General features: G+C 33.6%; 1 protein-coding gene across 3 annotated transcripts in view; it reads left to right on the forward strand.

Moving 5' to 3' along the window:
- Positions 1–23138, forward strand: part of Smp_124050.1 (venom allergen-like (VAL) 6 protein) — a gene marked incomplete at both ends in the record, with an annotated part of 67252 nt that overhangs the window by 36044 nt on the left and 8070 nt on the right. For 2 of the 3 annotated variants that reach the window (XM_018793127.1, XM_018793126.1), the window contains 3 exons: positions 444–482; positions 21978–22019; positions 22728–22751. In XM_018793127.1, coding sequence (XP_018647669.1) covers positions 444–482; positions 21978–22019; positions 22728–22751 — 105 coding nt within the window. Of the gene's footprint in view, positions 1–443; positions 483–2141; positions 2148–3681; positions 3697–4643; positions 4656–5355; positions 5362–6872; positions 6888–7682; positions 7695–9323; positions 9330–11273; positions 11289–12853; positions 12866–13572; positions 13579–14691; positions 14698–17837; positions 17847–18907; positions 18923–21977; positions 22020–22727; positions 22752–23138 lie in introns of all 3 variants that reach the window. The other variant, XM_018793125.1, reaches the window with a different exon arrangement.

Raw genomic sequence — 23138 nt, forward strand, 5'->3', positions numbered from 1 at the left:
AGAATATTCAGCAGCTAAGTGGAAAACTTATCGAGCATTTAAGTTGACAAGTATTGAATTCAAGTTCTGGCGTGAACATCAAAGCCGATTTCAAATACATCTACCCAATGTGTCTGAAATAGGGCAAAACACATGTCTTGAATTCCAATACTTGCCACTATTAGACGTTTTCCTAACTCAATAGCACAATCAAATCAATCTACTAATGATACAAAGACATGACAAAAGACTGATTAATTCCAATCCATTAAATCAACAACAATAAACATCCTACTGTTACTGGTTCAATGAACTTGTGTTCATCGGATGTATTCTGATATGAACTGGAGTTTCACAACAATACCGTAATATTCTTTTCTAGTACTTTGTTATTTGATTAGCTTCTATGAAGTTATTCATCAGTAGTAATTTAAAGTCTTGTTTTCTTGTTTATCATTTCATAGATGGACACTCATATGAAAGAGAGAGTAGTATTTCTTCAAGTAAGTAGTTTTCATATTGGATTAAGAATATGCTTTCTATCATCTTAATATAAAACCAGCACATTTTTAACATTTCATATTTATCTACTCATCAATTGTAATTTTGTTGTACAGACAGTATTCATTGAACAGAATTATATGTCTCTTGAAGCTTTATCATGGATATGTAAAGTTTAAAGACGGATTTAATTTGCCTATATTGAATAATTCGACAGATTATTCTTGTAAAATGATAAATTATTTATATTTTCAAAATTAAATTCATGAGTCAATCTAAGCTAGACCTTCGTTGAAAACCTGGAAGCACTGGACGGCCTTTTCGTCCTAGTATGAGACTCCTTAGGAGTGCGCATCCACAGGACTCGAACTATAGATATTACGTACGCCTGTTACTCCTCGTAGAGGAGCATAGGCCGCCCACCAGCATACTTCATCCAACCCTATCCTTGCCGATCATTTCTACTTCTTCCCAGTTATTATTCATCCTTTTTATATCTGCTTCTATTTGACGACGTAATGTGTTCTTTGGCCTTTCTCTTTTTCGCTTCCCTTCAGGATTTCAAATTAGGGCTTGTCTCGTGATACAGTTTGGTGATTTCCTTAATGTATGTCCGATCCCCCTTTCAACGTCTTTTCTTAATTTCCTCTTCAGCTGAAAGCTGGTTTGTCCTCTCCCACAGAAGGCTGTTGCTGATGGTATCAGGCCAGTGAATGTTGAGCATTTTGTGTAGACATCTGTTTATAAAAACTTTTACCTTCTTGACGATAGTTGTAGTAGTTCTCTACGTCTCAGCTCCGTACAGTAGAACTGTTTTAACCTTCCTGTTAAAGATTGTGACTTTAATATTGATTGACAGCTGTTTTGAGTTCCATATGTTCTTCATTTGTAGTAATGCCGCACTTCGCCAATCCTCACATTTACATCTGCATCAGATCCTCCTTGTTCATCAATCATGCTTCCTACGTAGGTGAATGTTTCTACATCTTCCAGGGTTTCGTCATCAAGTGTGATTGGGTCGGCATTCTTCATGTTGTATTTGAGGATTTGGCATTTTCCTTTGTATATGTTCAGGCTTATTGATGCAGAGGCTACTGCTACATTTGTTGTCTTCGTCTGTATTTGTTCATGTGTATGGGATAGGAGGGCTAGGTCATCTGCGAAGTCCGAATCGTCTAATTGATTTTGAGTTGTCCATTGTATTCCGTGCTTCCTTTCAGATGTCGAAGTCTTCTCTATTATCCAGTCAATCACCAGAAGAAAGAGGAAAGAGGTGAGTAGACAGCCTTGTTCGACTCCAATCCTTACTTGAAATGCATCTGTCAGCTGTCCGGACGCTCCATGTACCTATAAAGAGTGTTGCTCTGGTTGTTAGAAGGTGCATCGGCCTCGTGACTTCCGAAAAATTTCGGCTTTCATCATGAGGCGTCACAATTATTCCTTCAACTCCCAGGGGTTGCCGATCCCATGCCCAGCACTCCTCCTTTATTCAGGCTTGGTACCGGCAGTAACTCTAGAAGAGCTACAGGCGGAGTTGAACTATAGATATTACACTAATTCGTTTAGAAATTAAAAATTATATCATCCAAATCAAAATATATATTCATAATTCACATCTATTGGTTATTAATTCCTTTACATATGATTTGTTTATTTTACAGATGGAAGTAAGTTCATATAATTGACTTTTAACATATATTCCATTGTTAGATGATATATACTACTGATTATTTTACCTTTCTTTAAATGTTACCAGTCTATCATTATTTGTAAAACTACCGACGACCAAAATTAATATGCATTCAATGTTTCACTTGATTGTCTGATTGAAGTTCCTTCCATGGAAATAACCAAATATCACAAGTATGGTAATATAAATATTATGGTTTATAAATTAACAGCGTACTAAACAAACAGTTGAATAGTGTGACTCAATGCTTAATGTGTAACTTGTTTTCAGTGTGTGTATGAATGTGAATTGTAGAAGAAATCTAAATAGCAGCTGTATATATGTTATGTTGATCTGACGTTAGGAAAAATTACTAACCACTTACGACCTTATGTTCTTATTTTACTGAAGTCAACTCTATGACCACATTCTGTCGAATAAAATGCTATCACTAACTTATTCTCCAGTTTTTTAAGATGTTTTGAGGATTCAGGAATATGCTCCGTGTAGACTCCGTTTTCCTTCACCCGTCAAGTATAGAGATATCTCAATTACATATATCTAAATACATACTAAGTGAATTTACACTTCACCCCATTGCCCAAGCAAGTGGCTATCAGGACTCAGTGGCCGAGTGGATAACGCAATGGCGTTTGAAACGAAAGGTACTGGGTTCGAGTCCCGTAGTGAACATCAACTATGAGATGCACGTACATTCAGCTGACGAGTCCCAAATAGGACGAAACGCGCATCCTGGATTTCACTGCTAGCCACTATCCACCTTTGCTTACCATAGCATTGTAGTTACGATATTCATCACAAAAACACAATTCTGTTTTTTTTTCATTTGATACTGTGTTTTTGACTTTTACCGCTTTAGAACTGGGAATAATATTATGTAGGAAATATACGCTTATATTATGAAGGTTCCTATCTTACTATAATTTCTTCTACAATTCACGTATATACGCACACTAACAACAAGTTTCACATTCAGCATTGGATTAACACCAACCAACTGTTTGTTTAGTACACAGTTAATTTGTAAACCTATTATATCGTAGTAAAAGTAAAGTATGAATGGTCGTTAAGAGTGAATAAACAGCCACAGCCTATGTACTATTAAATATGTGATTTTCTTTCTTCTCTTTGATTTGTAATCTTGACTCACTATATGTGACCACTTGCAATTGTATTGAATAAAGTATTCTCTAGTGTTGATCTGGTTCTCTATTTTGGGTCGTGAATTCTGATTTTGATATAACGTGATTTGTCACATTAACATATTAAAGTATCATCGTAATATACGTGTAAAAGGTGGTACATATTACAAAGTATATGTTGAATGGAAACCATAATATTTGATTATTTCCATTGAAGAAATAATCAAACACTACACAGTTATTATAAATGTATACAATTAGTTGGTGTTTTGTATGTATATACGATTTGTAGAAATGTTTAACCTGATCTCATTTAACTAGTAAAACTATGATAATGTTACTATACATTAACTATTTTTTGTATTTTAGGAGCTAACTATCTAAGTAAGCTTCAATATTTTGAAATTTCTATATTACAGTAAATAATATTTAAAGGGACCTGGGTTTGAATCCCGCGTGCGGGATCGTGGATGTGCACTGCTGGCTAGTCGCATACTAGGACGAAACGGTCGTCCAGTGCTTCTGAATTTTCAATGGTGGTCTAAAATTGATTCATTCATGATTTCAATCAAAACTCGAAAATCTCTGAAACCATATACTGATAAATAAACAAATAAGGCGTAAAGTTATCTGTCAAAGGTTTTATATATTGGCTGGCTGTTTGGAATCAAGTTTGAAGAGAGGTAGATAGATTTAAATGTCTGCCTCAAACCACAAAAATAACCCTACAATGATTCTGAGGAGGCATTATGAAGTTCTAATAATAAATTTATCACAGATAATATAGTTTTTAAATTATATCGCGGGATAAAAGAGACATCACCAATGATATCTGTAAAAAGTGAAGGAATTTTAAAGGGATGGACATTGAAAAATAAGTTGATTTACGATCTTACATGGAGAGATATTTTTTGGTTGAGCTTTCTAGCAGTACACTGAAATGTTTCTGAAATTCCCTGACATATATAAGAGTGGTTATTACACAAATTAAGTGTTGTAATACATAATGGATATAATTTTGGTTGAATCTCAAGTACTCAAGTAAATGAGATGGTACAATGAAGTATTGACAATCGAAAGATACTCATAACACAGTAGGATATCAGTGATGAACATGATGAAATATAAGTATGAATACAAGACCAATCAAGCCCTTGAATGCTTTGTAATGTTCTGGACACCATAAATACTAGAGGTTCGAATGACCACCATTCACATAACTGTAAATACCAGCATTTATACTACAGAATAAATGACAAATATTCATTTACTCTGATCACAATTATCACTATCCTAATATTATTTATATATTCTATTTAATCCCAATTTAGAAGATGATCAATGTACGTTGATAATCATCACTTACTTTTAAATACATTCAGAACTATTCAACTGTTAGTCATATTACACAAATTTACAAATGTTTAACACACTGATGCTTCTAGTTGTATCGTATATTCCGATTGTACAAGTGTTTATTATTCCGAACATGGACACTGTCGGTAGTCAGATGGGGACTGAAATGTGTGTGATGTGCACATATCTCTAATCAAACACATCATGTCCTCATCGTTACTGATTGTTGTAATTAAGGTTCACTACAAGTCTCAGGCTTCAGATTCGAATGTTTACAGAAACAACATTATTGAGGAGGATTTGATTACTTTGTGGAATACATGGTTATGTGTTAAATAATAAACGTTATCTTGATTGATAAGGACTTAATATATTGCTCACTGTGTAGTGTGTGACTGCAGCTCATTTGTTAGATGACAGGTCACGGAAATTCCCATGGTCTGACAGCGTCAACCGAATCCCATTAAACATTGAAATGATGATGTTGATAGGTGACTATATACTTCGAATAGTGTTCTAGTGTGAGAATGGATTCATTCAAATTTGGTGATGAGAATGAAGTAGATGTTTAGAATTGACGAATAACAGATCGTTGACACCAACATCAATCACATCATACAAATATATCATATTTGTACAACTACTGAGATATTTGTTGTGATTTCTTGTTTTGATTTGTTTCCACAGATGGAAGTAAGTTCATTTTGTCTGTTACATATCTACCTTAATATGATGTGATGAGTTGCATGAAACAATGTGTGTGTATTTGTGTGTATTACACAATCTGAAATGATCAAGTATACAATTGATCAAATTAACATGCTCTTCTACACAGAGTGAATAAAATACAATTTGTGGATTGTGATGGAAGCGGTGCAAATGCATTTATCTGTTCCGTCATAATCCAGATAAAAATGATATCGAACATATAGAAAGAAGTTTGACATTTGAAATTAGTACCATTTATTGGAAATTGAGGTTTTCACTCAACATGTGTCTTCATGCATTCTAATTTTAAATATTACCTTTCAGTTAGTAAAGCATTGTGATGATATACAGATAAACTATCATTAATGACATCATCAATACATATTTGTTATTTTTAATGGTTGAGATCATGAATCACCCGAAGCTAGACCACCATCGGAAAACTGGAAGCACTGGATAGCCATTCCGTTCTATTGTAGGACTCCTCATCAGTGCGCATCCACAATCCCGCACTCGCGAGATTCGACCCATGGACCTATCAGTCTCGCGCGCGAGCACTTAACCGATAAACCACTGAGCTAGCCGGCATCCAACGGTGCAACCATTCACCAATGCCTTCAGTAAGTTGATATCTTCCAACAGACCTGGTTGAACTCCACTGGTTACTGCTTCTTACTAGAACTCCAGGAAATACCTCAAGGAGCCAGGCACGGCCGTCCAGGGCTTCCAGATTTTCCATGGTGGTCTGGTTTCAATTGACTCATGATCTCAACTACATAAGAATACAAGTTCTATTAGAAACTGTTAAAAAATAATCAGAATACATTGTCAGCCAGTATAAACATGACAGAGAACGATATACGTACATCATTACCTAGAAAGTAACTGCAAGACACCGTTTATCAGATTTAACATCTTGTGTGCAGTCATGTATATAATACTGATTTCTTTTTTATCAAAGACACTGAGTATGCGTAATGATTTCATGTGATATGAAGGTAGATTGTTCAACTTGTTCCAGTCAAAAATGTTTCATTAGTATCAGAATGACAAAATTTAACCATTCTCTTCAAAAGAACTGGACATTTTAATGGTAGTTAGACGTTATTTTCACTTGTAGTTGTTTACTTGTATCTTCCCATTGTTGTGAATATAACTTCACCCCATCGCACGAGCAAGTGGCTATCAGGAATCAGTAACTAAGTGGATAACGCGATGGCGTTTGAAGCGACAGCTAATGGGTTCGAGTCCTAGAGTGAACATCAACTCTGAGATACAGGTACATCCAGCTGACTAGTCCCAAATAGGACGGAACGCGCGTCCTGGATTCCATTGCTAGCCACTATCCATCTTTGCTTATTTAGACGTTATTTATTTAATTAAGAAGGATATTAAAAGAATATTATATCTGTTAATCAGTACATTATAATTTATTTGGTATTCATTAGTAACAGAATATGAAATAACACGTTAATTTTCCTTTGTTTGAATTTCAGGAGCTAGTTATATCAGTAAGTTCAAATGTTTTGTCATTTATTATAATGGTGAGTAAATTAATACGTCATAAGCGAAGTTAAGCTTTCAAATGATAGTTGTCAGTTGGAAAACGAATGAAGAATATCATAACATTTGAAGAATGGTTATTTGAACAGAATCAACAGTTTCATTTATTAACTACTAATTAGTAGTATAGAATATTGATTTGATTCCAATTTGAAGTGAACTAAATGTAGTTTAATATCCTACTGAATTGGTCCTCATCACATAGAATAGTTAGATGTTAGTAACATAACCGATGAAGATCTGGAAGCTATTATTCTTTCATACATGAGAGATAATTAATGTTAAATAAACAAAGCTTCCATTCTAATCATACATTTATATGAAGTTACTATTGTAGTGAACAAAAACACTAGTTGGGACAATTGAATGTATTGAAACACAAATTACAGACTATCTCACTAAATTCTGATAACCATACAATAAACAGTTAATTTGCAAAATACCCATCAATTGCCTCAATCTTCACTGTTCCTTCTGTAAATATCAGTTCATCTTCTCTAATTCCATTGTTCATGCATTTTCCTACCGATTGCGCTTCAGTTCAGTTCATTCCTTATCGGTCTTCTTCCAAAATACATTCTATGTCTGACCATCGCCTTATACTACTTATATGGATATAAGTAGACCACACCACACTATTATCTATATTTCAGACTGATTATATACATATAAATTCCTTATCAACCATAAAGTTTCTTATTAGTTCACTGTAACTCTGTGTATTAATTTTTCTTCTAATTCAGGAAATGATCAATGTATGTTAAAATTTTAAGTGTCATTATCATTCTCATCTTATTAACATTTGCATTATCCTTAATTCAAATGATTCTTAGCCGTTTTAAATATTCGTCTTGTTCAACATTAAATTGCTTACTTATTATACATATTGTGGAATAGGAGATCTTCAATACATGAATGTCACTTAAAGAATATAAATTACAAAGATTTGTAACTATACACATTTTCACTGAATTGAACCAAAAAATGGTGCAGAAAAATAAGCTATTGAAATATGTATTGATTGACTGCTTCAGTAAAATAAAGTCTACAATATTATGTCGACAGTAATTTATTGAATTTAGAGTATACTAAAGTTGAACACAGTAAGAGATATGCAATCAGTTGTCTTTCATGATATCGTGATTTACAGAATTTTAATAGTTCAATTCATGAGTTCATGTAAACAGGACTCGAAACTAGGACCTTCGGCCTCGTTCAAAAACACTTAACCTCTAGATCACTGAACCAGCATCTAATGATATTAATGTCTAACTTCCATCAATCCGTGATTTTGTGCAACAATTCATCCATTGTCGGAGGTAGATACCTGTCTCTACCCGAAACGGATTAAACTCCATTGGTCACAGCTTCTTACTAAAACTCTAGGGAATCATCATTCAGCCAGTTACTAGTGAGCGCATGATAATTATGATCAGAATAGGGTTTGCATGCATAATACTGTGTTATCAATAGTATTTATCAAGATACTTGGATATGAGAAAAGAATTTTTGTCTAATTTATGAAGTTTCTCCATACTTTGAGAGCAATTAATGATTCTTTGAAGAAAAAAACACCGAAATACACTTATAGTTTAAATGAAATATATTACTATATGAAATGTTTAATCAGTAGTACTTTAATATTTTATTCAAGAAAAAATATCTGAGATTTGTATCGCACATGAAACTGTATAAAGGTTAAAGGTTTATAACTGAATTCGCAATCTCTCAAATTACGAATTATAAAAGCTATAGCAGCTCACATACAATTGAGTTTGTTTACATCTAATCTGGCTAAGCCCTTTTGTTAACTTATTTAATGGACAGTCATTCATATAATAACAACCTGTCTATACCATTGTACTTTTACTATATACGCTTGAACATTGCTTGCTGCCTATGCATGTATTCATTCCGCTAGCCTTATTATTAATCGCTTAATTGATCCGATGACTCATGCTTTTCCACTTATATATATGTGTACATCTTAATCCTGTTTACTTCTCTGTTCTACGCTACACCGTACTGTACACGTTTACTCACTCATTCAGCTCTCACGATCACTTGCCTGCTTTACGGCGTTACTCTTTCATGCTTGCTTAACGTGCCTGTAATATTGGATACCTGTGTGTGGTTCAATAATAAACGTAATCAACCCTTCGTATTCGCCTTCTGATTTATACACCGTTAGTGCGTTATCGAGTAGCGGTTATCAGAACGAACAATATACGAAGTTTAGGGATGATATCGAATATCGACCACCACAAAGCTTTAAAAGTATAACAATCCAATAAGATATAATGCATTAGATGAACTTGTATTAAAGCCTAATCCCATTAATAATCAAGTTTTTCTGTTTCATTTGTTTGTTTGTTATACAACAGCTGGAAGTAAGTTCATTTTTAAAATATTTATAAATTATGTTCGATTTAAATTCACTTGTTATTGTTCTTTGAATCTTCTCAATGATGTACAGGCCTACAATTGATCAGTTTCTTATTGACATATGTGCATTTCGTACGGATTGCCTCGATATTGCTTTACTTCACAAGCATTATAAGCAAAAATGGATGATGGCTAGCAGTGGAATTCAGTTTGACGTGCGTTTTGTCCTATTTGGGACTATTCAGCTGGATGTACCTGTATCTCAGAGTTGATGTTCACTCTGGGACTCAAACTCAGTACCTTTCGCTTCAAAAGCCATCACGTTATCTACTCAACTACTGAGTTCTGATAGCCACTTGCTTGTGCAATGTCGTGACAGGTTCCAAGTAGAATGAAACATGCGTCCTGAATTCCACTGCTAGCCATTATCCATCTTTGCTTATTTCCTTTTCCTTATGTAGCTTATTGTGAACATTTTGTTACTGGTATGGTTAATTATAAGATTAAAGGAATAATCTACAACACAATTGATTGTCACTTATACAACAAATCCCGTTGACAAATATTTCCTGTGTACTAAAGTTGAAATGACTTTATCCGATACCCGAATGATTTCAGCTTGAATTTGTTATGTTACGAAAAAAATTTGCCAAAGTGTAATTCCATTTCTTTACACGAATAATATCAATGTGTGAAATACGTATGTCACCATATATAATTGGACCAAATAATTTTGTCAAGTACGCTTCAAAGCCTGACAATTCTTTGCAATAATAGATAAGTTAACCAAATCTTTCTATCACCAGTGCAGCCTATAGGCTCCAGGAAACTGCATAAAGCATCATGATAGTTCATTCTCAAGTAATTATACCTACTCGTAGGATTCAGTATTCCTAGGCAAATGTATCTTTCAGTTTAGTCGAGATATTTTTTTGCGATTTCATGTTGAATTGCTTTCGGTGTAACAACAAACTTTATAAAATCAGATCTTTACAAATATGTAGCTTAGGGTAATGTTTTCAGTGGTGTTAAATCTCTTGAGCTAAATTTTTTTAAAGCCATCAGATCTCTTCATAGTTCAATCACTATATTTTTATCATCGATGATAGAAGTGTCAATCATTAAATCAAAATCGGCAGTATTTTTCAATGCTTACAGTAAATGTATAGTTTCCTATTCAATAATGATGAAATGACAGCCATTTACAATAAGTTTATTACAAATTTCACAGGTTAAGACCTCCTGGTCTCTTTCAGGAACAATTATCGGTCAGTATTATCCTAATAACATGTAAACATAAGAGAATAGTATAATCAAGAAATCGGCAGCACTGACTAGAAGAAAATTAAAAAAAAAACTAAAATGAAATGTTAGAAGTGTACTCTGAAGTAAAAGATTGATCAGATACTATAGAGTAAGAAAACGTTTTACTTATAGGGAAAAATGATTGATAAATAGACCTGGTATAAGAGCTAGGTACGTAGGAATGATTTGTCAACAGCTTTTGTTATAATAGCTCAGAATATTTTAAAACTTACCGTAGTCATCAGAAATTGCTAGCGACATAATTTATTGATATGGGGCTAAATATTTTCAAACCCCTCCTTTCATATGCACAAAGTCTGTCACATTGAAAACTTTGTTTGCATGTGAAAATTCCCTCGATTTGGAGAAAACTCAACTTGATCTTCGTACGACCTGATTATGATGCATTCATTTTCAAGGGGGACTCCAATCGCAATGTAGTACTTGTTGAAACCAATTCAGCTCAGTTCGATAGTCAGGATAAGAAAGTTTGACTACTATTATCACGAAAGTACTTTTGTATAGAATCATATTAACAAACTACATCTTCATTATTCTAGTTCAGAATCTTTAGTCGATAATAAAATATAATTGAGAACTTAGTATTTATTATATTTACACATATTATCCTTCTTTTTTTTCAGGATCTAGTTATATGAGTAAGTTCCACTACCTTTTAGATTTTCTGTTGTATTAATGAAATTACAAAACCATCAATAAGGCACTAGACATTCATCATATTCAATTCAAAAATAAACACATTTATTATGTTATCAGAAGGGGTTTGATGGAGATTTTAGTAATTTTATAGAGTTGAGATCATGAGTCAATTAAAGCTAGACCACCATCGAAAACCTGAAAGCACTGGACGGCCGTTTCGTCCTATTATGGACTGGTAGGTCCTGGGTTCGAATCTCGCGAGTGCGGGATCGTGGATGCACACTGCTGAAGAGTCCCAAAATAGGACGAAACGGACTTTCAGTGCTTCCAGGCTTTCAATGGTGGTCTAGCCTCAATTGACTCATGATTTCAACTCTATAACATTTATTATGTAGTGAGTATATCCCTGTGAAAATGACCAGTTTTCCTTATTAACCAACAAGTGATAGCATAGAACAGTGTTACAAATTAAAGTATGATTTGAAGAACAAATATTAATGTACGCTTAACTAAAATATTGTTCATTATTATTAGTATTTTCGTATTAGTATCCAAGTTACAGTTTTATTGATTACAAATGTGGTGTGTGTTACTGGTGTCGACAGATATAAGTAGTATGTATCTTCAGTCGAAAGTGAAATACCTGATGTCAGAAGGTTAAGAAGATCAAAGGAAAGAGAATAAGAACATAGAATGATTGGTATGGAAACGAAGGAACAATCACGTCTGACACGATTGATTAACATTTTGCAAATGAATTATTTACCGTATGGTTCTCAGATTTTACTAAGTGATTCTGTAATGTGTTCAAATACATTCGATTGTCTCACTTGTGTTCCCGTTCACTACACAAACAGTGTAAATACTATAGATTTTGATCATTGGGTAAATTAAGCAGCATAGTTTATTCATTTTGAAAAGAATTTAAACAAGTAGTAAACACATTCTAAGATTTCTCTATTTGTTCTAGAAGGAATAAAATATTATGGTTTTAATTCAGTTGTATTGGTTTTTTCAATATTTCGACTGATATTACGTAATCAAATTGATTGATCTCTTTTTGCATATGTAGATCCTATACGGATTGTCTAGATATCACCATTAAGTCATAAGCATGTTATAAGTAAAGTGACTAGCTACTATTTAACTCTGCGTACACTATGAAACTGATGTACGGCATATCCATCAAACATTATCATCTTTTATCAGTATCAATATCACTGTACTTCCGCAAGAGGTCATTGATCAACTAAAGTCACGTATTACATCACAGATTTCATTACAGAATACTCTTTAGTACACAAGTACGTAAGATGGAACAATTAAGAATCGACGTTTGACGGCTACTCATAAAAAAGTCAGATAACAGTGATATGAATATACATTAGTTACGATATACGGACAAACTTGTTACACTAGAAAAAAAGATCGATATGACGAACCTGAAGATACAAGGAATTATACTCAAGGCATAGTCAGAGTTTAAAAAGCTCAAATCATACTCTGATTACAATTGTCACTATCCTAATATTATATATATATATTCGATTTACTCCCAATTTAGAAGATGAACAATGTACGTTGATAATCATCACAATATTCCTCATTTTCTTATCACTAACTTTTAAATACATTCAGAACTATTCAACTGTTAGTCATACTACACAAATTTACAAATGTTTAACACAGTGACGTTTCTAGTTGTATCGTATATTCCGATTTTAAAAGTGGTTATCATTGCGAACATGGACACTGTCGGTAGTCAGATACACTAACTGATGTATGTGATGTGCACATATTTCTCATCAAACACATCATGTACTCATCGTCACTGATTGTTGTTATTAAGATTCACCACATGTTTCAGATTTCAGATTCACATGTATATAGAATGACATTATTGAGGAGCATTTGAATACTTTGAGGAATACATGGTTATGTGTCAAATAATAAACGTTATCTTGATTGATAAGGACTTAATATGTTACTCACTGTGTAGGGTGTGACAGCAGATCATTTGTTAGATGATAAATCACGGAACTTCACATCCACTGAGAAAGTCACCTGGAAGGATGATGATGATTTGTGACTGTATATTTCGAATAGTGTTCTAGTGTGAGAATGGATTCATTGAAATTCGGTGATGAGAATGAAATAGATGTTTATAATTGACGAATAACAGATCGTTGACACCAACATCAATCACATCATACAAATAAATTGTGTTTGTAGAAGTACTAAAATGTTTGTTTTGTGATTTCTTGTTTTGATTTGTTTCCACAGATGGAAGTAAGTTCATTTTGTCTGTTACATATCTACCATAATATAATGTGATGAGTTGTCAAGTATTGTGATTATATACAGATCAAATATTATCAATATATATTTGTTAGTTAAGTTTGGTGGAATTGTACACCATTAATAATGAATACAGAGCTCACTTGTGACTTGTTTCAAGATGTATTATCCCTGGAGTTACTGTGAGAAGTGGATAGTGGATTCCGTTTTGTGTCGGGTATAAATATGTATTACCTCGGATAATTGTTGATTTGTTGCGCAAAACCATAGATCGATTGAAGTTACACAATTACATTGTTGGATACCAGTTCAGTGGTCTAGATCTTATGAGTTCGCGCGTAAGGCGGAAGGTCTTAGGTTATATTCCCGCATTCGGGTAGTCGATGAGCACCAGTAAAGAGTTCCATACTAGGACAAATCGGTAGTCCATTGCTTTCAGGTTTTCAATAGTAGTCTAGCTTACATCGACTCACGATATCTAGTATTAGATTACGGTGTAGTTTAGAAAATGAAAGTGTGTTTGTTGGATAAAATGTGGTTACATTTTTGCAATTTTTTACAGTATTCTAAAGTGCTTTATTTTATGTACCAAATACTCTCTGTACTGTGATAAATGTTAAGTGTATCTTAATGCCTAACATGCCCATTATTCAGTTATTCATCATTTATGATGATACTTGAGCTGAGAAAGGAGCTAGTTTAAAATCTATTACATTAAAGAGATTTCTACACTCTGTTTTATATCTGAGTGCTTGTTTTTTTTCAATCAGATTATTTAAGTTTTCAGTAGTACTTTAAAATAGTTAGCGTTTTTTACCATAATTTTTATCTACGGGATGGGGTTAAGGACCCCACGCCCAACCATTCTTCTTTACCTGGGCTTAGGGCTGGCAGTAATTCTAGAAGAGCTACAAGCGTAGTTAATTTTAAGATGATTAAAAGAATAATCAATTATTTGGAACTAAACTCTAAAAAATACGTAATTCTAGAGTAACTGAATAAGGACTATTTTACAAAACACATGATTTCAGTTAGGCAAAGTATATTCAATATGTTAATTTGAACTGGTTATGATTTCTTGCTTTGATCTGCTTTATTTTACAGATGCAAGTAAGTTCATATATGTCAGAAGGGGTTTTGTGGATAGTATATTCATTTTAATAGTTGAGACCATGCATCACTTGAAGCCAGACCACCATGGAAAACCTGGAATCACTGGAGGTATTTCCTGGAATTCTAGTGAGAAACAGTGACCACTGGAGTTCAACTAGGCCAGTTGTGAGATAGTAACTCACTGAAGATAATGATGGCCGGTGGCGCAATTCCGTTGATCGGTTGAAGTTGGAATTAACACCGTTGGATGCCGGCACAGCGGTCTATTGTTTAAGTGTTCGCACGCGAGACTGATAGGTGCTGGGTTCGAATCTCGCGAGTCGGGATCGTGGATGCACGCTGCTGAGGAGTCCCACAATAGGACGAAACGGCCATCCAGTGCTTCCAGATTTTCCATGGTGGTCTAGCTTCAAGTAATTGATGATCTCAACTATTAAAAGTTCATAAGTAATTATATATTTTATGTTTATTACTCTTTTCTAATGTTCGCTTACTATGATCTACATTTTCATTAATTTAAACTAGAACACTAGTATTCAGTCATTTCATAAATCTTTGTAGAACACATTATCAAGTTAATGATAATACGATTTGTAGAATAGGATGAAATTTGAGACATCTTTTCTTTAATCATTATTCAGATCAACTTTACAAATTATTTAGATAAAATATCAAATTCATCACTGTTAAGGGTTTATTCAATTCACCATCTGTTATAAACGTATGGATGCTTGTTATAACTCTAGGGTTTCTTGTTATAACAGTCCTTTCACTTTTTACACGTATATGGAACGTTAATTTACCTTAGACGAATATCTACACTAGATTTCCCACCCAGTGTCTACTCTACAGGACTTCAACACAACTCAGATCAAGAACACGAGATAAGCCTGACTAGAACGTCAATATATTTCCACATCGAAATCCGACACAAAGAACAGTCAATCAATAACAGTCAGGATAGGGGAATATGTATAACACATATAACACCTGTCATCCTATCTAATGTCTGACTCAGTAAAACAACCAATCATTGTCATTCTCGCCCACACATCACCATCTTATTTAAGACTTTTAGTTGTGCACGTTCACAGCCATTGATGTAATGAATAATACTATACACTGTGAAGATATAATTTAACGTCTTCACTAATTGGACTTAATCCTGAATGTTGCTCGTTTACTTTTTTAAATATTCTTTAATCAGAACCAAAATAGATTTACAGTTTGTGATTACGTATACTGTATCATATTTGAATACATTGATGAATAGCTTCGTTTTATCTAAGTTTACTTCATCTCATTCAAATGTAAATCTGTTACACTATTCGACTATTAATGAAAGAGAACTCAGGTGTGGGCGACCAAATGTATATTAATACAAAATTACACAATAAATTCACTTGTTATTGTTTACTTAAATATTCTTATTGATGTTTAGGACTGCAATTGATTAGTCCTTTATTGGCCTATGTGCTTACTCTACGCATTGCCTCAATATTGCTTAAAGTGATAAGCATTATAAGCAGTCGCTATCACGTTATCGTTCGAAGCGAACGGTACTGGGTTCGAGTCCCGGAGGGAACAACAACTCTGAGATGCAGGTACTTTCAGCTGACGAGTCCCAAATAGGAAGAAAAGTGTATCCTGGATTATACTGCCCCACCATCCATCTTTGCTAAAAAATTACAGAATCTCTTAATAAAATCTGAGAACCATACAATAAATACTTCATTTTTAAAACTTCAATCAATCGTCTTAAACTTGATTGTTTCTTCGTTTGCACACCAATCATTCTCTGTTCTCTCTCTTCTCTTCGACCTTCTTAACCTTCTGCCATCAGGTATTTCACTTTCGACTGATGATACACACTACTTATATCTGTCGACATTAATAACACACACACAACAGACCTAGTATTTTAAATCTGATGACTTATAATTGCTATAAGCAACATTTGAAATTATCCACAGTATTTTGTATTTAGTCAGTTTATAGAAATTTCCTTATACCCTTTTAACTGTGTTTAATACTCTGGATATTCTGTTTATTGATTTGTATCTTTCCGAATATTGATTTGATACTTTAGATACGCTTATAACATACGAATACCTTTTCATTGAATGCTTTATTACAAGTCAACTTTATATAATTTTTTTGAAATGCTGATGCCTATATTGGATAGTAGACACTAATTAGATTGGAAATCAATGGTGGCATACATTGCATTTTGTCTGACTTTATTCATGTTTTTAACATTACCTAATATTGCCCTGAATAGTTCTACAATATCAAAATGTATTCATACAGTTTCATTTAGTGCATGTTCACAATTATGTATTCACTGACTAACCATCTGATATTAAAACTATCCTAGTGATCAGTTTGTCTCTAACTGAAACATTTCACCCTGTATAGGTCGTTTATCTAAGATGTATTTTTGTTGTTCAATGTGTGGATTTCTATTTATTTGTCTAGCTTGAGTATTCGTTTTTTTTTCCGAGATAACTAAATATAATGAACTTAGAAATAGCATGGGTTGAATTAGGTTTCATAAATAGTTATGAAATCTTCTCTACTAATAATAGTATATATTCTGAAAGCGTTTGGCAAACTTTATCCCATTATTACCTACTAACAACAAACATTAAATCATCAGTATAGGGTTATGGAGATTATTAAAATTTTGATTGAGATCATGAATCGATTAGTGTTAGATCTCTATTGAGGGAATTCTCAGAGTTCTAGTGAGTAGCCGTGACCAGTGGAACTAATCCATGTCAGGTAGAGATAGGTATTTACCTCAGTACAATGAAAGATGGTCGTGCAATTTCATAGATTGGTTGAAGTTAGACATTAAAACCATCGGATGCCAGATCAGTTAGCACGAGAGCGAAGGTCCTATGTTCGAGCCTCGCATATGGGATCATAGATGTGCTTTGCTGAGGAGTCCCATATAAGGACGAGACAGCCGTCCAGTGTTTCTAGGTTTTCAATGGTGATCTAACATCAATTGATTCACCATCTTAATCAAAAACATTAGATCGACATGTTTAACATTATGACCTAAAATTTTACCATGTCAGTTTTCTGCATCTAAACTAAACTATTTTTCTTTTAATATAATACTTTTATAGATGATGATAGTAAGCTAATTTTTATATTTTATTTCATACACTTATGAATTTTATCGTAACCACCTTTTCAGTCCCTTACACTGATGAACTTCCGCTCAATAAACAATGTTGAATATAATTATTACAATAATACAATGTATCGAAGATTAAAATGATTAAAACATAAATAAGATAAACAATTTAAACTCTTTAGTCAAATAAAACATTGGAATTACTAAGATCATGTTAGAGTAATAAAGAAATAAATTCACTTTGCACAAGAAAGTGGCTATCAGGACTCAGTTGCTAAGTGAATCACGCGATGGCGTTTAAAGAGAACATCCAGCTGGATTCCATTGATAGCCAGTATCGATCTTTGCTTATAATAGGGAAATACTTTTCCTGAAAGGTATATCTTAATAAAAGGTATACAAATAAACAATGAATCTATTTAGAAGTTGATTTGCACTAAGGTAAGATATAGGTTAGTGAATTCCTGAATATTGTTGACTTGCTAGTTTATAACTCAGCATAGTAAATTATTGAATATATCAAGATCATTTTTTAAGAGTAATCCGGAAGTACTTTATCGATCATATATCCAGTAATCTATCATTTATTTCGTCAGTTAAATAAGTTTAGGATACTTATGTTAATGAATAATTAAAGCTAGACCGTCATGGAAAACGTGAAAGCACTGGACGGCCGATCCGTCCTAGTACGGGACTCCTTAGCAGTGCGCATCCAAAATCCCGCTCGTAAGACTCAAGCCTAGGACCTTCTGTCAACTCGCGAACGCATAATATCTAGACTACTAAGCCGGCATCCAACGGTGTTAATATCTAACTTCAATCAATCCACGAAATTGCGCCACTGTCCATCATTGTCTTCAGTGAGTTACCATCTCACAACATACCTGATTGGACTTCACTGGTCATGGGTTCGAATCCAGAGAGTGGGATCGTGAATGCTCACGTCCTAGGAGTTCCATAACAGGTTGAAACACTTCATATATAGTTTGAATGTTGTTTTCAATGATTATTTAATGATGTTAGAATCTAAAAGATTATTATCTTAATTTGAAATTGTAGATAGTAGTACATTAAGTAAGTTCCTTGATCATTTGTTCACCTAATTGAATTATAAATTAAATATTACAATGACTGATGGTTTTTTCATGATCATTAATAAAACAGCTTTGTTAAATACTGTGAATTTCAAATCATACTACTTGGTAACAATTTAGTAAATAATAACCGTTAGCAAATAATTGGTCATCATTTAAATGGAACATAATCTTTGGTTCATTGATCCATAATAGACATATAAGTGATTTGAGGTTAGAAAAATCTGAGTTTTATGATCGTTTGATACGATATATATCATATAAAAACAGTATCAACAACCAATGGCAAATCAATTCATTTTACTTGTCTGGAAAAGTTCAGAATGAAGTTTAAAAAATTATTTACCGTCCGTTGGAGACATAAACATTTGGAAGCAGAGTTGGAAAGTGGTTAGTTGTGCAATCCAGAACACCCGTTCCGTGCTTTCTAGGACTTGTCAGCTGGATACATCTGCATCCGTGTTGATATCCAAACAACCTCGAACTCAGTAATGTTTACATCAAACGCTTAATGAGTTATACATTTCATTACTAAGTCCAGATATCTATTTGGCTTGTGTAACAGCGGTAAACTTTAATTCAATTGTAAGAATCATTTGAGTCTCCCAGTTGATAATTTTAAAGGACGTAATTGATCAGACACTTTTTACCATAGGTGAATCTCGTACAGGTTGTCTCGACATTGTCACTGTCTCAGTCAAGTTAGGTATAGTTTGGTTGTGGCTAACGTTGGAATCCAGTATGAGCACTTCGTTCCCTTTGAGACTCATCAGTTTAGTGTACCTGAACCAAGTTTTGGTTTTTACACTATAACAGTGTTGAAATCGAGGCAATCTGCACGGGACGTACATATCTGCCAAAAAAGACTGATCAGTTGCAGTCTTAAATATCAAAAACGGGATGATTTAAAAATTCCTATAAGTACTGTCAAGACAATACGGAGCCCGATTCTTTCACACTTGATCGATAGCGGTTATGTAGTCGACAGAAATAAGTCATTTAAAGTTATTTATCGTACTCCTACTAGTTTTCCCTATGGGGTTCGATCTTGTCTCTTACACATAGCAGAAGCTATAGGAATTCGATCCAACAATCCAAGCCTATATGTTCATAAAAAATTTGTAACACCCTTATCCCTCCCTTGGCCTTAATAAATAATTTATTTTCCATACTCTTTCTTCGTTTATTTTTCTTCACCCCCCTATCAATTATTTACTTATAATTTTTCTAATATTCGCTTCCAATTATCTAAACACTTCTTATTACGTAATCTTATAATTTCTATGAATGTTATTTCAGTGTCTATATTTTTTCTAATCATTGACCTATTTCCTATTATGTAACACCGATTTGAGCCTTTATTATTTTTATCACAATTAGTACACCCGTCATCACACTACCAATTTGTACTTTTCACTTATTATTTTTAGCTATGTAATCTATTCTACTGTTATCATTGACCCATAAACTGCCATGATTAGTTTAATAATTTCGTATATGCATATAAATATTACTGTATATTTGAGTAAAGCCTGATGAGGATCTAATCGATAACAATATTGTTCGCTTATATATGTAGACACAATGCGAACTAAAGCATTTCGAAGGTTGTCCGGTGTTTTGTGATATACTTTAATTCTGTGGTGTTTTAAGACTCTCTGGAATACTTCTGATGTATCATTGCGGTATGGTAAAGCTACAGTACCAATCCATGGCATTTCATTCGGATTATTATTTAGCAGTAGCCGGTTCACTTTAGTTTAAGTGGAGCTGTAAATCTAACCATCTACCGAAAACAAACGCACTCAAAACGTTATGTCAAATTCAATTCAGCACAACCGTTCAGCGAGAAAGTCTCTGTAGCTCTTAATCCTTTAGAAGATCAAACAGGGATATTGCATCTGAAGATGATAAACAAAAAGAACGGAAGCATATAATTAACATCTTACGACCTAATAATTTTCCTATGAAGATTAATAAAAGTGAAATAAAATTGGAAGCTGTGGCCAGTAGTACTTAAACGTATCGGGTGAGGCAGCTACCCACCGAAATCAGTGAGAGACAGTTACGCAATATCATGGATTGATTGAAGTTAGACAATGACACCGCTGGATGCTGGTTCATTGATCTCGAGGTAGAGCGTTCGAGCACTATATCGAAAGTCCTAGATTCGAGTTTGCATGTGGGATCATGAGAACGCAGTCCTGAAGAATCCCACACTGAATCGATCTCCAATGGAAACATTACAATCCCACTGTAGCTTCTCATCAAAATCTTACTAGTCGCTCTATAAACTACAGCTAATACAACTCTAATATATTAATGAGCCAGCACGCCAACCGAGACTGACCGAAATAATATAAGCAACGGGTAAATAGAAAAACATACGGTTAATGATACAAACACAATTTCCTACTATCTACTAGATATGACAACTGCTAATAACATCAAGTATTCTTATTGACTATTGACTAATTGTTGTCAGCTAATTATAGGAGGATTTGTGTAGAAACTTTTTTTACTAATATATGAAGTACCATACACTTTTTACGTTTAATGAACGAAATTCTCTGAATCATTTTGTAAGGATGGCACGTTGGCAAACTCAAGGAAGCCTCAAGAAGCCCAGAAACAACCGAAGACATTCTATCCAATCACCACTAGGGAAACATTCTAGAATGTCGACGTGTAGCTTCCCTATCGAATGAATAACAATGACCCCCTATGTGCCTATTGGCTGTCCGAAATGGTGATTTACTTTCAGCCAAAAAACTATAAATACATAAGATTTTTGTATTATATTTGACACTGTCTGGGGAATAGAATTCCTACTTATTAGTCTTCTGTCTTCTCTCTTGCGACGTTGCAGGTTCGATCGTTCAAGTAGTCTAGTAGTACGCAGCATAGCAAGAATCAAAGCTCTAGATATATCACATTTCTTAGATACCTTCCAAATTATTTTTAACTGATTTAGTTTATAATATCAGTACAATTTTATGCCTTAATTACGTTTTCTTTAATTTCTATTAATTTAGGGGGTTCGAGTGTTTCTGGCAAAGGGATACAATATTGTTCATGTAAGTTTAACCGATCATTTAAATATTTATATTGTGCGATAGTCAGTACAAAGAGAGAATATAATCATGATTGATTAAGATAAACTAAAACACTTCTCTTCATCATATCTTCTTATAAATGCTTTCGAGATAGCTCTAAGGTAGTTAATCTAACAGAGAAATTATGATATCTAGGTAATTTCAAACTAAATTCTCTTTCATCTAAACCTTTTTGTATTTACAGTACTATTGACTTTTAAAAACAACGGTAGAGATATTATATACCTTGATGTTACGTGAATGTGATGATGAGCATAGAAACAGTCTCTAACATGAATCCTGTTTTATGCCTAAATTGTCAAAACTTATCTCATTTCTATATCGTATCATAAGTCTCCATATGAAGTAAAGATATTATAACGAGTCATTAGTTAGCATATTTACTTATCTATATTCAATCTGGTAAGTTATACTATTGTTTGTTTAGTTGAAAGTATTACTCTCATGATAAACTTATTTGTTACATTTAAAAGAATAATAATAACAATAATGGTGATCATGATGACGTTGGTGAGTTACATCATCATCATCATCATTATCCGACATTTGTCACTTACAGTAAAGAAATAATAGAACAGTGTTATAAAATAGTTATCATTCTAAGATAATTTGAACACCAGAATAATTTTCATCTTTCTACAGATATAGTACCGCTTTATTCACCTGTAGACTGTAAACAACGTGGACATAACAGTAAGTTTAATATACCTTTTATTATTCTTATTCTTATTCTTTATGAAACGACAATAATCATTACTTTTTGATTGAATTTCACAATGATTTATGCCAAACCTTATTTAGAATTAAAAAAAGAAAATTGGTTACCTAGTAATTACTTACTCGGAAATTTACTTACGCCTGTTACTCCCAATGGAGCATAGGCCGCCGACTAGCATTCTCCAACCCACTCTGTCCTGGGCCTTCTTTTCTAGTTCTATCCAATTTTTATTCATTCTTCTCATGTCTGTCTCCATTTCTCGGTGTAATGTGTTCTTTGGTCTTCCTCTACTCCTTTGACCTTCAGGATTTCATGTGAGGGCTTGTCTTGTGATGCAGTTGGTTGATTTTCTTGATGTGTGT

Source organism: Schistosoma mansoni, chromosome 1 (genome assembly GCF_000237925.1).
Source record: "Schistosoma mansoni strain Puerto Rico chromosome 1, complete genome".
Taxonomy (NCBI): Eukaryota; Metazoa; Platyhelminthes; class Trematoda; order Strigeidida; family Schistosomatidae; genus Schistosoma; species Schistosoma mansoni.